Source organism: Capronia coronata (assembly GCF_000585585.1).
Source record: "Capronia coronata CBS 617.96 chromosome Unknown acBCG-supercont1.2, whole genome shotgun sequence".
NCBI classification, from domain to species: Eukaryota; Fungi; Ascomycota; class Eurotiomycetes; order Chaetothyriales; family Herpotrichiellaceae; genus Capronia; species Capronia coronata.
Window position 1 is genome coordinate 3,120,645 of NW_006912894.1, and position 14,492 is coordinate 3,135,136.

At 52.9% G+C, this 14,492-nt stretch overlaps 6 protein-coding genes across 6 annotated transcripts; 3 read left to right on the top strand and 3 right to left on the bottom strand.

Annotated features, from left to right (window-relative positions):
- Positions 1-516: 516 nt before the first annotated feature.
- Positions 517-948, top strand: A1O1_02787 (uncharacterized protein; the record flags this gene model as incomplete). Its single annotated transcript, XM_007723697.1, has 1 exon — positions 517-948. One exon carries the CDS (start codon positions 517-519, stop codon positions 946-948), a length of 432 nt encoding a protein of 143 aa, XP_007721887.1.
- Positions 949-2,205: 1,257 nt separating this feature from the next.
- A1O1_02788 (uncharacterized protein) lies at positions 2,206-2,794 on the top strand (the record flags this gene model as incomplete). Its single annotated transcript, XM_007723698.1, has 3 exons — positions 2,206-2,247; positions 2,394-2,517; positions 2,601-2,794. 3 exons carry the CDS (start codon positions 2,206-2,208, stop codon positions 2,792-2,794), a joined length of 360 nt encoding a protein of 119 aa, XP_007721888.1.
- Positions 2,795-4,671: 1,877 nt separating this feature from the next.
- A1O1_02789 (uncharacterized protein) lies at positions 4,672-6,749 on the top strand (the record flags this gene model as incomplete). Its single annotated transcript, XM_007723699.1, has 4 exons — positions 4,672-4,848; positions 4,926-5,239; positions 5,356-5,791; positions 5,946-6,749. 4 exons carry the CDS (start codon positions 4,672-4,674, stop codon positions 6,747-6,749), a joined length of 1,731 nt encoding a protein of 576 aa, XP_007721889.1.
- A 481-nt stretch (positions 6,750-7,230) lies between these two features.
- A1O1_02790 ((R,R)-butanediol dehydrogenase/diacetyl reductase) lies at positions 7,231-8,585 on the bottom strand (the record flags this gene model as incomplete). Its single annotated transcript, XM_007723700.1, has 3 exons — positions 7,231-7,364; positions 7,484-7,536; positions 7,684-8,585. 3 exons carry the CDS (start codon positions 8,583-8,585, stop codon positions 7,231-7,233), a joined length of 1,089 nt encoding a protein of 362 aa, XP_007721890.1.
- Positions 8,586-9,838: 1,253 nt separating this feature from the next.
- On the bottom strand, positions 9,839-11,539 carry A1O1_02791 (uncharacterized protein; the record flags this gene model as incomplete). Its single annotated transcript, XM_007723701.1, has 1 exon — positions 9,839-11,539. The coding sequence occupies one exon, from the start codon at positions 11,537-11,539 to the stop codon at positions 9,839-9,841; it is 1,701 nt and encodes a 566-aa protein (XP_007721891.1).
- Positions 11,540-12,501: 962 nt separating this feature from the next.
- A1O1_02792 (uncharacterized protein) lies at positions 12,502-13,296 on the bottom strand (the record flags this gene model as incomplete). The annotated part of the gene is made up of 1 exon (XM_007723702.1): positions 12,502-13,296. The coding sequence occupies one exon, from the start codon at positions 13,294-13,296 to the stop codon at positions 12,502-12,504; it is 795 nt and encodes a 264-aa protein (XP_007721892.1).
- Positions 13,297-14,492: the final 1,196 nt, after the last annotated feature.

Sequence of the window (14,492 nt, forward strand, 5' to 3'; positions counted from 1 at the left end):
CAGGGAACTGACATTACTACGTACTAGTAGTAGTATATGAATTTACAGAGTACATACAGTGAACTTCCAATGGCGGGAATAAACGGAGATAAAATCGTCCAAAATGGATTCTTCAATTCTCCAATTCTCCAATGCCGCTCCTCGAATTTCTTATGACCAGTATTGCGCGTATAGTCAATCAATAATAAATATTAATACCTCATCCTCTGGAAATACCGTCTCAGTTTGAGCTTCACACGGAACGCGACAAGACCACCTGCAGCTCCTTGACTCTTTCAAGCCCTCACTCTTTTCCGTCCGACCTGTGTCGCCCCTCAAAGCCCAGTGCCGAAACCATCCCACCACGTCCGCGACCACTCTTCTATAGCTTGATCGGAGTTCTGAACTCCTTCCTCACCACTACAGCTTGTTCCGGGGCTCCGCAGCTATTCAACCACGAGCTCACCTGTATAGCTTGCTCCCACTCCTCGGTCCCCAGCCCGCAGTTAATTCGACTCCCTCAGTCACCCGTCCACCATGTCCGAGCTGCTAAACCGCATCGAAACCATCTCCACCAACATCAAATCCCACCTCCCACCCCAGTTTCAACCCTACCTGACCCACGACAACTTACAGAGCTTTCTACGCTTCATCATAGTGATCGCAGCATACCTCCTCTTCCGACCACACCTGGAATCTCTATTCCGCAAGATCAGTGGTCGAAAGGATCCGCGGCAGGCCGAGATCGAGGCGCGTATCGAGTTCCTCAAGAAACAGCGGGAAGGCACGGCGGTGACGTCGATGGTCATGCCGGGAGCTCAGGCTGGCGGTGCGGCCCAGAGGAATGTTAAGGTCGTGACTAGGAATGGGAAGATTGTGGGCATGGTGAATGAGGACGATGGCAAGGGTGGGAAGAAGGGTGGAAAGGGGGCGGGAAAGGGGAAAGGGAAGAAGGGGAAGGGAAACTGATCGAGAAGGAGAGGAGCGAAGTGAAGACAACGTGAACTGCAAAGAGTCTGTATAATGGATTCAATGGACGAGCGGACACAGAGCGTTTCCAAACAGGGGACTCCTGATGGATCGGGACCAGTGGGGTGATCATGATCGGTCGCCATTGGTAGGTCGTGTCGTCGGTCATCGCGCGAGTCTCCTTGCTGCCCTGATTGTCAGCATGGCCGGCAAGTTAGGACCTCGTGAACATACACATGCTCGGCTGTCGGCAGTTGCTCTTGACTTTTGTGGCCTTAAAGCATCCGCCTGGATTCCGAGCGGAGTTCGATGAAGGACTACGGCTCACAGTACATACGTCCGGAATCACGGAGGCTATCTGAATGGATTTTGGGAAGTATGCAGGCAGAACAGAACTGCAGCTCAGGAAGCCGTTCTACTGGTTGTGATGCCGATGGACAGCGTTTCTGGGGAGGATGAAGTGAGGATTCCCATGGAGCGTGCTCGGGAAGAGGACAGAGGGCTATTGCGAAGGGCCTCAGTCGTACTGGCTGTCCTGCTTCCACTCGGTCAACCATCATACCTGGATCCCTTGGAGCACGAAGTCGTCGTGGACACGCGCCCTTTCCAAAGGGTTGAAACCAAGCTAGGGCGTATTCTGTGGCGTGGTTGATCTGAACGTTCTGGCCGTAACTTCCTCAAGCTTCATGTCCATCGTGTGCAGGATCCGTTCATATACTGGACGCATATGATGTTGTGGCGCACAGGACGCAAACTTTCAAGGACTCATATTCCCTGAAACGGGAGGCACGATGGCGAGGGAAGCTCTGGTGGAAGCCACAAAGCGAGCAAATGCACCCTGGCCTGTCATAATCAATGCAGACGACTTGATATCTTCAACCCGAAGTGGTCAAAACATAATGCAATATTCTGGGATTCGAACCCAATAGGTGTTTCTACGCTTGGCCAGTCATTTCAGCCACAGAATAGACAAGAATACTTCATATTGAGCGAAGGATGAAGTCGAGTCTTTTGATAGCGCCCGCCTGACATCTAAGAGAAATTCCAGATAAATGGACAAGCAGGTCAATATACCTATCTACCTTATGTTTGATGTTGGACAAGGCTGCGAACCAGGGGCAAAATGTCCGATAAGGTATCTTGCTTCGCCGTATATATAACACTTAAGTATTGATCCACCGTAATACGCGTCGCGTCGTCTATCTAACGGGACGTTTTGACGGTGATGACTTTCAATAGCACGAGCATATTGCACAGATGGCTTCCACAACTGATGTCGAGGCGGAGGCGCTACAAAAGGTAAGCTGGAATCATATTTGCTGTGCCATCATAATGGATCCGACGTACAACAGGGGTCGGTCCTATGTTGGATCAGACCCTGACTTCAACCCTCATCCTTTGGACCTGTTGACTGACTATATACCTGTTTTGTCTGCTGCCTCCAGAAACTGCGCTCGGCCCTTTGGTTCCAAATCGGCAAGATCGTCGACGAAGAGAGCATCAATCTTGGTGTCAATGCAACTCCGCAGTTCATCGGAAGTCTGATGGAGCTGGTTTGGGCGCAAATCGGTACTTGTTCCATCTTTCCTCGTCGTCGAGAACCCCGTGGGAGTAAGCGATCACAGATACTAACAGTGTATGCTATTGGACAGGAAACGCGGCTATCGATCTCGAAGCGTTCGCCAAACATGCTGGACGGAACACAATCAAGCCAGACGACGTCATGCTCTTGACCCGGCGCAATGAGGGTCTGGAGCAGATTCTCCGACAGGAGCTTCGGAGACTCGAGGCAGAGAAGAAGAAGAATAAGAAAAACCAAAATAAGAATGACGGACAGACGACATGAGCCCGGCTTGGGACCACAATATCTCTTGAAAAGCAGACACTACACTCTTGGAGGCTTGGGAGATTAGCAGGCATGACACCGTCCCACAACAGATGCTTGCCATCGAACCCGCCAATTGACCGAATGCTGCGGGCTCGAAGACAACGACTTCACTCTGAAATGCACGGTGAGGCCGATGTGTTTGGACGATATGCTGTGCGACGAGCACAACTCTCAACTTTCAACTCCAAGCACTCGGTAAATGGACACAATATCCTGCACGGGTCCATTGGGGCGTATCAGTCACAGCATGATGACGGTGTATGAAACGATTTGGTCCTATTCCAAATGCCGTCGACAATATTTTATTGTGGCCTTCATCGTGGTCACTTCGGTCCACTAACCACCCGGTCTACCTGAGCCAGCAACCGGGCTGTACCTACAGTCCTCATCATGGCACTGTATTTCAGAGCTGACTGGAGTTGTATGTTCGACTCGGCCTGCCAACACTAGGACCAGGTAGCTGGTTGACAGCTGGCAAAATCCGGATCTTCCACCATTGGTGTTCAAGAGCAGCGATATTCCGACGTGAGTACCCTTTGCGTACCTCGGGATGGATCTTGGAGGACAAACATAAACCGGGCAATGGCTTGGCTTTATCTTGTCACTTTCTGGCAAGGACCTATGGCAACCCGGCAAGCAAACGAGCATTCGGGGGCCATGAACCGGGAGTAGAAGCCAAAAAAATCCAAGGAACGCCATTGCTTTAGCATCGGAGCGGAACTTTCGTATCAATAACGCGAGCAACGGATCAGGAAACCGTTGCTGAATGCAGTGAGACCAATGTTGACTGTATAGAACCCTGGGCAGATGTCTTAATCTCACCGGCAGCATCAGGTGGTAAGGGTTGAAGCAAGAGATTGTAGCAGTTGCAATATGTGATACAGCCATAGCGAATCATCGGACCTGATCAAGGATGAGAAGGGCAACTTCACAACATAGGGGGCTGATAACATGGCACAAGGCTGAAAAGGCTGCATGCAAAATCTCCGTATTGCGCTGCGCCACTTAGAGCGAAGCGTTGGGCAGAAAGGGAAATAAATGGTAACTAAATAGATATCTGCCACCCACTCTCTTTTGACCTCGTTGGCCTTGACTGCCCTTGTCCCTCGCCGTCTTTCTTTATTTCCATCTTCTTGAGCCTTTGTATCAACCCTGTGTTGATCTGTTCTGGCCCAGCAACCAGTCTGCTGCTAAGGGGTATTGTCGCAGTGTACAAGGATTCTAGCAGCAATGGCTCTCCACAATCACATCAGGCCTTCTTGCTGAGACTACAGGCCGAGTGACGAGAACATGGGAAATATGTATAAACCGAAGCTGGCAAAAAGATACCAATGGCTGATCGTCACCTTGCGTAATATATCCAAGAAGGGGGACAAGAGACTTCAACTGGTAATCTGCTATATCGCCTGCTCCATCAGACGCGAGGTGAATATATGGTGGGAGGGCTGCGTGGCGAAGAAAAGTTCAAAAGATCTTATTGAGTGCATGCTCACCAGGTGGGCATCGTGTTTATTTCACCTATATTTCGCAGTATCCCGACTTCTAATTCAATTCTATGGTTCCCACCGCGTCCATCAGTGAATCTTCACAAGTTCAGCTAACCCAAGAACGCGCAAACAGAGTGCTCCGTTCACAGATTCTCACAAAGATGAACCGGCATGGAAGCTTGCTTCCTGCATTCAAGTTGTCATCTCCCTTGCTATCTCTCTCTGTCAAGGCACTACAAAGCTATTACACGTCACTACTGATCCACCACAATGCAGGCATCAAACAATCAAACAGACACAAACAACACACTCACGATCAGTCAACCCAAACCTCCTTGCTCGGAGAACATGGCAAGAGAGAACCAAGACGACCTGGGCATTGGAAACAACATGGACTCGCTCAGCTCTGAGCCAGACATGCCTCGCTGGAAGCCATCCACGCAAGAACTCATCATCATGTTGACTTTGGCTGTCACCTCTCTGATGGTTTCCCTGGATGCCACGGTCATCATCACCTCGCTGTCTGTATGTGTCGAGTTTTCCTTTTCCTTGCTGTTGACATGATGTCTGTTTGATAACCGGTATTAACTTGTCCATTCTAGACCATTGTCCAAGCCCTGAACGCCTCGGCCACCCAGGGTTTCTGGATTGGAACTTCATACCTGCTCACATGTGCAGTCACCATGCCATTCACTGCTTCGTTGAGCGACATCCTCGGTCGACCACACTGTCTGTTCGCCTCGATAGTGACCTTCACAATCGGCACCATTGTATGTGCTACCGCCCATAGCATCAGTCAGATGCTGGTCGGACGCTGTATCCAGGGGGTTGGGGGCGGTGGGATCATCATCCTCTCGCTGGTTATCTTCTCTGATATCGTTCCATTGAGATTTCGCCCACGATATGTTGGCATCATGTACGTTTTCCCCCCTCCATTCAAATCTCTTTCCTTCGCTTCTGCTGGTCAAACTTCAGGAGTGTGCAGTCGCTCCATCCTGTTGAGTTGACGGTACTAACATGATTGATGTCCAGTCAAGGAGCTTGGGCTTTGGGGACTTGTGTCGGACCCATAGTCGGCGGAGGGCTGGCCACGCCTTCCCTCTGGCGGTGCGTTTTCTACCTTATGTTCCCCTTCGCCGGGGTTGGTCTTGTCTGCGTGCCGCTGTTTGTCCGCCTGAAACCCCGCAAGGCTACCTGGCGAGAGATGGTGACTCGGGTCGACTGGGTTGGCGGCTTCCTGTTCATTTCTTCAGCCACTGGCTTCCTCGTTGCCGTTTCGTGGGGCGGAGCACAAGAGCCCTGGGGGAGTTGGCGCACAATCGTCCCCTTAACCCTGGATGGTTTCGGGATCGTTGCTACCATGCTCTGGGAACGGTTCGGGGCTCGGCATCCGTTCCTTCGACATTCGCTTTTCAGGCACCGTTCTGCCGTTGCCGTCTACGTGGGCGCCTTTGCTCAGGGCTTACTGGTATGTTATTTTGTTCGCTTTGCCGTTCAGTGACTTGTCCTCGCCCCAAGTCTTCCTCTTTACACCTCCTTCCCATTCCACCCCCTATTCGTCCTCCATCGATCAATCTCAAACTGCATGTCGGGCTGGTAGCTAACAATTTTCTTATGGCCAGCTCTACGGCCAACTCTACTACATCCCGCTCTTCTTCGAAGCCGTCAAACTCAACTCTCCAATCCGCACCGGCGTATCCCTCCTCCCCGTCATGTTGACCTTGATCCCAGCCTCAGTCATCGTCGGCTCCATGATCACCCGCACCGCCCGATACCGCTGGGCCATCTGGACCGGCTGGGTCCTGGCCACGCTCGCCACCGGCCTGACTGTTCTATGGGACGAGCAGACCGGCACTGCAGTATGGGCCACAATTTTGGTCCTGCTGGGTCTCGGACACGGCCTACTGCTGAACGCCCTCAACACTGCCTCGCAGGCCGTTTCGGTCCCCGGCGACGAAGGCCCCGCTGTAGCAATGTACGCCTTCCTGCGCAGTTTCGGCATGGCCATCGGCGTCGGCATCGGCGGGTCCATCTTCCAGAATGTGATGAGACGCAAGCTTGTCGCCTTGCATCTCCCCGCCACCATCGCGTTGCAGGCCGAGGCATATATCGCCCAGCTGCATCAATTGGGCGATACGCCGCAACGGGAGGCCATCTTCGCGGCCTACGTCGCTGGCTTCCGCGGTGTGTTTGGCTTCTTCTGTGGTCTGGCTGGTCTGGCCTTAGTGGTCTGTCTCTTCATTCGGCATTACAAGATCGATAAGGCATTGGTTACCGAGCATAGAATGGAAGAAGGGCCGATGGGATGGCGACGGGCCAGGAAGGATCGAAGCTTGAGCCCGACCCAGAGCCGGAGTCGTAGTCAAAGTGCAGCGACGAATGGAGACCACGCTCGTCCGGAGAGAAGCGCACGTGATCAGGCGTGAGAGCTGGGTGCCCAGGACATTGCACAGCATGCTTTCAGCCACGGGCTGGCCAACCCGAACGTCAGGATTCTACATACCAAATCCATCGGCATCGAAAGAAGTAGTCCGTGTCCGGCGGTAGGACACCAGAGAAGGTCCCGGGTTAGGGGCTGCCGGAAAGAAAGGGATGGAAAGGGGAGCGGCGGACGTGTGTGGAAATTGGTGCAGGGTTGTCTCGACGTCAGGCAACCGCAGAGGGCGGGAGTGCCATTACGATGAATGGGCATCTCAGGCACAGAAAGTTGAGAAAGAGATGCATTGAGTCTGTGCAAGAGTGGATGGCCATCCACCTCGAGTACGAACGGACCAATTCATTGTTAATGTAGCACTGGCAATCTGCATTGGAGAAAAGGGGTCTTTGCTTGATCAGAACACCCTTACGGGACCCATATTACCGGGTTCAATCCTGCACTATTCGCTTGGACTCCCCTTCATCATGTGGCTAAATGCCCGCGCCGACGTCGACCAAGATTTTCACATGGTTCTCTTTGTCATCGATCAAAGTCTTGAACCCTTCTTCGGCGACCTGGTCGAGTTTGATCTTTTTGGTGATCATACCTTCGGGCGACATCGCTCCTGCGAGAAGAGTAACAGTAAGCTGATGCTTGCAACACAGAACAGCCCCAAAGAGCTGTCCGCATAGAGATGCAGACAGATAGATGGACATCTATCTGGCTTGAATCTTTGGTACATACCGCTTGAAATTGCTTTGATGACAGCCTCGAAGTCGCCGAGGGCATAAGTGGCTCTATACCCAAAAATTAGCCCGTGATTTCCCTGGACACGAAGAGACAACGGTGGCAGGCGAGTCTGTCTTCAGCCCATAGTTCAGGACACTGGCGACGAGCGTGTCTCGAGGACCAACACACAGAAATTCAAAAGAGAGCATACTTACACTCCCATATATCCTCTTTCCCTGAACACGACATCATTCATATTCAACGTGGCCCGCTTCTCCCAAACGGCGATATTGACCAACGTCCCGCGAGCCTTGATCGCCTTCAATGCGGTATCGACAGCCGGCTGCACGCCCGCCGCATCGAAGCCAACATCCGCGCCTTCCCCGTTCGTCCACTTCTCGACCTCGGCCACGAAATCCGACTTGACGGGATCGATGACATGATGCGCGCCGAACTGTTTCGCAAACTCCCTCCGCCGACTACTAACCTCGCTAACGATGATATTGTCACAAGCCCGACCGGCGAGGGCCTGGACGACAGCCAACCCGATCGGCCCGCCTCCCAGCACAAGCACGGCGTCGCCCTTCTTGAACGGCGAGATGTCGACGGCGTGCCAGCCTACCGCCAATGGTTCGATCAACGCCCCGACCTCGAGCGAGATGTTATCCGGCAATGGCTTGACACAGCTGGCAGGCACGACCATGTGTTCGCTCAATCCGCCACCCCAGCCGCTCAGACCGACGAACCCGTTTTTGTCGCAGCAGTTGACCAGCCCGCGCCGACAGGCGCGGCAGCTCCCGTCGTAAATGGTCGGTTGTACGCACACTCGGTCGCCCGGCTTGACGTGGTCGACGCCGTCGCCAACTTCCTCGACGATCCCGCTAAATTCGTGGCCCAGCGTCAGTGGTAGCGTCTCACCTGTTATGGGATGAGGGTTGTCCTTTGTGGGGATGAGGTTCGCTCCGCCCAGGTACTCGTGCAGGTCGGAGCCACAGATGCCGCAGAATTTCGGGGCGATCTTGACTTGGCCTGCTTTCACGGCCGGGACGGGGATTTGGTCGAGGCGGATGTCGCGTTGGCCGTAGAAACGGACCGCGTTCATTGATGGTGTGCTCATCGTGGCTGACAGAAGGAGAAGGCGGGATGGAATGGCAAAAGGGAGGATGAAAGAATGTTCAGAACGACACAGTTCTTCGACGAGAACAACGTCTACTCCACTGAACAAAAGTTTCCCGACAATCAGAAGGCCGACCGTGGTGGACTGAGCAAACGGCCGCGAAGTCCTCACAGTTTCACGGCGTGCCTTGCGTTGGGTCCGGAGCTTGCACGAGAATCAAGGAATGCAAGAAGTAAAAGATCAGAGACGAAATAAGAGCCGGCCTGATGAGAAGTAAGGTATGCCTTTCTGTACACAGCTTGGATTTGTGCCGTGCCACGTGGTGGTCTGCGACTGGGGCTGATCCTACCGATAGGAGCTTGTGATGGTGGTTCATGTTCGGGTGTTCTCCGTACTCCGCTCTGGGGGATCGGCTTGCGGGGACACGGGGATGTTTTGCTCGTCGTCACCCGAAGACTGGCGCACTGTACGTTAGTACCTACATCCATAGATGATACCAGAACTCGTCCGGTGTCTAGGTTCGACGTCTTTGGATGGCGCCACGAAACGCCCCCGCTTTAGATACCCGCAGGCTGCAACTTGATTAATGCCAGAAAGCGCTCAATATGCTGATGCAGCTGGTGCATGAGACCATCTGGGGTGATACGAGTACACCGTGCTTCTTTTTCTGGGGAAACCACCCCTCACTTTCGCTCATTGCATGTCTTGTGCTCCCTCCACTGCGATATTTCGGACTGCCCTGCCCTATCGATCGACAGAGGGGAATGCTGTCTCAGTCGGATGGCCTCATCAGGAGATACCGAGGATGAGGGGTGATGGCGCAGACCATGGTTGGGTCACTGCATGGCGTCTCACTGCAAGGACCGCGCATTGGATTTTTGGAGCCATTGAGAGAGCGAATCCATTAAGACTTGCTAATATACGTAAAAGCTATAGTGCCGGTACCTTTGACAAGTTCGTCATGTCCAGTGGAGAGACACAGGAAGAAATATGCATATCTACATCGTATGTAGCATCCCAACTAGAAGAACATGCGGCCACTGATGACTTCGGCTCGCCAATTCGGGGAGACGGAAAGGGGCAGGTCGGCCGAATCGGCCGAGCTTATATAAGCACTACAGTCCATTCCGTATCGAACCCCTATCAGGGTCAAAGTCCAACATTCGTGTCCCACAAGCAAATGCTTCAAAATACCATGGATATACAATGATTCAGCGGTCAAAAAGTATATTATAGCTCCTCAACAGAGCATTTCAAGCAGTGGAAGCGTGTGCCAATGGCTGGCGTGGTACCCAGACACCGCCTCTACCAACCAATCTGTCCTTCAGTGCAGCCCCTTCCGTCCGCACTCCCAGTTTGTGCACCGGCACCCGATCGATGTGCTTCTGAGCGTTCTGTCTCAAATCGACGTATCGGTCCGTTAACGATCGAGTCGCTGTAGCTGCTTTCATCCGCTCCAGGGCCGCTGCTGCACTCCACGCAGGGCGACCCAGACTTGCCGTGGTAATAGCGATGTCCTTGTAGAAGTCAAACAGCTGCGCATCGATGTCCAGCTCCTGTCCGGGTTCCAACCCCTGCACCGCGCGCAGATATCCCATCATGATGACCGACAGTTTGGTGTCCAGCAGTGAAGCCGACTGGAAATCATGCATGATGTAAACGCGCACCGTGTTCTTGTATACCACTGTTCGCTTCTTATTCGGGTCTGGCGAGATGATGATGATCGCTTTGTGCCACTGTTCAGAAATGTGCATATCCTTCTCAATGGCCGCTTTCCTATCGGCATTGGGCATGCTCACTGCAGCCCAGCCGAAGAAGACCCCTTTATACCGCCACAAAACATCCTCAGGGACTCCGCTGAGATTGGCAGTAGGCATGTTCAGCAAAGCCTTGCTCTTTCCAGTACCCTGCACGACTCTTCCGTGAAACCGGAAGGGAAATGGCGGAGCAGGCCCGGCATCGTCTCCAATGATATCTGGGCGAGCAAGGGCATCGTATGTGTCCTGTCCGATTGGATTGTATGCGGCGTCGCGGGCCTGATCATACTGTTCGTTCAAATTGTCGATGCGACTCTGAACCTGTGAATCGTATGCAGTGGTCATGGCTTCTTGGGCTACCATACCAGGCTGGTATATCTGGGTGACTTGGTCGGTGACAAAGCCTCGTGCAGTGTCGGCGACAGGGCTGAGAGTGGCAGTGACCGTGTTGTTGGCCACAACCGAGGCTATCTTCATACCTATCTCAAGAGGCATGGTCTTGAGCGAGGCACCTCTGATCGTACTGACGTCCGTTGACGAAGATGCAAGCCGGAAGATGGGACTCCCGCAAAGCACCTTCTTCCCTTCGGCAGTGCATAGCACAACCCGGAGGTAGCCGTCGTCGGCGTCACTGGGGATCCGGAGGATGTCGGTCTCGCGCACACGGTGGCTTCGAATGTCCTTGGGGGCATGTTTTAGGAATTTCTTGATGTCCCTTTGCCACGCACGTTCATCGTTGGGATTGAGCTGATCCGGTGTGGCTTTGATGGTCGGAGTCACATCTATCCAGGTACTTCTAGCACCCATGAGTGCCCCAATTTTGAGCCCAGTTTTGCCGGAGAATCCTTTCCGTTGCAACCATAGTGTGCGATCAGGGGGCAGTTCTCGGTCAGAGAATATGGTGATTGCCAAGTTCGTATAAGGGCCACTATAGTAGACCAACCCGTGGGAGTGGCGTAATATCGTATAATGCTTGGTGGACTCGTACGGGTGATTGATGAGACCGCCAGCCAGATACTTGGCCTCCTGCAGTGCCGTCTTCAACTTTGACTGGAACGGAGATTGGTTCTCTTTTGCGGGAGTGGCGGGCACTGGACGTGAAGCGATGCTCGTGCTTGTGCTTGTGCTCTGGCGGCCGAAATCTGGTGAGTAGCTATTGGCAGACTCGACATAGCCCGGAGGCGCGTCGAGGTTCATTGCTTGAAGCACGGCTGTTTGTTCATCGAGTGATAGATCTCCCTGAGACCCAGATTGATGGTGGTTGAAATCCTCGGTTTGTGCCCCTCGGATGGGCGGTCTGCCGTGGCTCGGTCCATTGGGAGGATGAGCTCGTTCCTGCAACGCCGGCATATTGAGCCAAGTCAAAGATAACCACAATTACACAGACTGTGATGCTATTCAGGTAGATAATCAATGGTATAGTATTGCCAGAGCAAACTTGCAGCACCGCCTACATGTCGTGGCGAGTGGCTTTATCCCAAAGCCCACCGCAAAAGAAAGACCGATAGATGCTGGCCCCGCCGAGCCTTGCGAAATATTAGGATGAAATCAAGAGAAGATGCATGAAGTACAAGCACAGCAAGTACCTTGGTCGGTTGTATGAAACGCGGCGGAAGGAGCCGGCTTCCGGCAAATCCGACGCGTGGCAGATTTACTAATCAGGTATCCATCCTCCCATCCTCCTTCAAGCTGGGGTAGAAGTACTATAAACAGACCTCTGCCCACCATGTTAAGACTATTGGTTTCTCACGTTGGAAACAGCGTATTAGTTTTGAAAAGCATCAATGTATCGGCCAGGACCTTCGCATTTGGAGAAAATAAAGAGGATTATTTGTTTTCATATCGTTTATTAGGCGCCAATAAGCTATTGTTACAGGGCTGGTATGAACATTTCTAGGAATTTGTCATAAACATCGTCTGCTGCTGGACTGTTGATACATCCGAGACGCATCCAATCTCAGAAATCCAATGTCACAAAACTCCAATATCCTTCCATTAATGTGACAATACTCCATCCCACAAACTCTTGGCCGTCGAGGCCAACAAGAAATGTGGCAATGGTGACACCCGCAGGCATCGCAAGGGACTGGTTGAAACGTGCGGAAATCTGGCAATGATTTCGTGGAGAGAAACTCCCCGTCTCAATGAAATCTCAAAAGCTAATAGTTTGCTGAAGGGGCAGAGTATCCCTGCATACCATAGCCAGGCTGGCCGTACTTCGGCTCGGTGGTCATAGGATTATGGCCGGCGTTGACAGTGGAACCGGTCATGCCAGTTTCATGGCTCGGACGGACCGTGGTGGCGTTATGGGCCGGAGTATTACCACCAATGCCGGCGCCTGTGGCCATTTCAGCGTCGCGAGTGTAGCCAGTCTTCCGTGACCGACGCCAGAAGGGTTGACGGGCAGTGCCCGAAGTGTAGTTGTTGGTAGGGCCGGGACCGAAACGCTTCTCCTTTCTGTGGTGACGAGCAAGGAGGACTTGAACCACGGCGGTGACGAGGAAGAGGAAGATGTTGCAGATGGAAACGGCGAAGCAGGCGGTGTTCAAGGTGCAAACGTAGCCCCAGTCACCAGCGCCCGGGGCGGCTTGGCCGTCGAGACCGACTCCCAATGGAGTGTTGACCACCCCACGGCACGAATTGGCGCCGTGACGAGTGTAATATGCGATGGCGGCGAAGCATCCGACGAAACAGAGATCAAGGACGATGGCGAGGATGGAGAAGACCGCCAGACCGCCGATGCAGAGAGTCAGGAGGATGCCGAAGATGGTATACAGGCAGGCGGCACCAGACATGCCCTCCACAGCCTTTTCCCATGCTGGAATATGTGTATTGCGATCAGCCAGAACGGCCAGGAAGTAGCTGTAGATACCGAGGACAATGGCGGCACAGCAGAATTCGAGGATACGTAGACCCGTTTGGCCGAAACGGAGGATGACGCCGCCGAGAGCCATGATGGTGGATGGTTGATGACTGGTGGGAGGAGTGCGACAGATGAGAGTCTAGACGAGGAGATGCCTTTGTGATTTCACGGTCCTGGTTGCTGGAAGGAAAGGACCAAGGAATTTTTTAGCCAGGGAGGCTGGGGGCTCTTTGTAGTTTTTTGCGGAGGGACGAGGTGAGACTTGGAACTTGGAACGGCCTATGCGTCGAGCTTCCAAGCGCTGGGCAGTTGAGCTGGTGACAACAGAAGTGACATGTCGTCTCGCCCCGAAGGAATACGAATTGAACAGAAATTGTTGATGCGCTGGGCAGATGACGTGGAGGGTGACCGTCACATGCATCATCGAAGCTGGATACTTGCATCACAATGGGGGAGATCTACGCTAGGGGCTCAACAACTGAGACTATGTTATTGGCTGGAAAGGCTACAGCCACAGTTATGACATCGAAAGGGGCGGACCTTGTTTTCCACCTGACGCCACATTTCAATATCATTGGCTCGATTGACGGCTTCGTTACCGATCAGGAGAGATTACGATCATTTGTTGCGCTAACACTGGTACCTACTGGTGGGTACCTTGCACCCAGCTGGGAACTAGAGAGCTAGCTACCAAGAAACTGCGCCCGCGCCACACGTGGAGGCGCCAATCAAGTTTTACAGCTACCTTGGTAGGGAGGGTCCTACATGTAGGTACCTGACTCTGTCGAACTTAAAGGCTGGAACCGGCGTCACGATGCTAGAATTTATGCGATCTCTGTGGTACCTACAGTACTAGGTAAAGTGAACTACCACAGTACTACTACCGAGGAGCTGAGGTTGGTAACTGCAAAGAAAATTGACCCAGTCTCAAGAGCGGGGATTTGCTACATGTATGTTCTGTGTATGTCGCAACTGGTCCAGCCGCCAGGGCTGAGAACAAAGCGCAGTTGCGATATCCAAGCAGCTTGGGAGGCGTCAACCGCAGAAAGCACCTTTCCGATCGGGGTACGTACTTCGAGCGAGTCCTGGGCTGGAGACAATGGTCGACTTCGCTCCTCCGCGTTCGATTGCCGCAGTAGTATGCATTTCAACAAATATGCCTTTAAGCTTGCTTGGAACAACTTGAGAGGATGGTAATTGTATCACCCTACGTGCGATCCCCCCAGCGCGACTCCCTCGCAATCTACCTAGGTACTAAGGAAGAACATCCTAAGTATGAATCTCTTT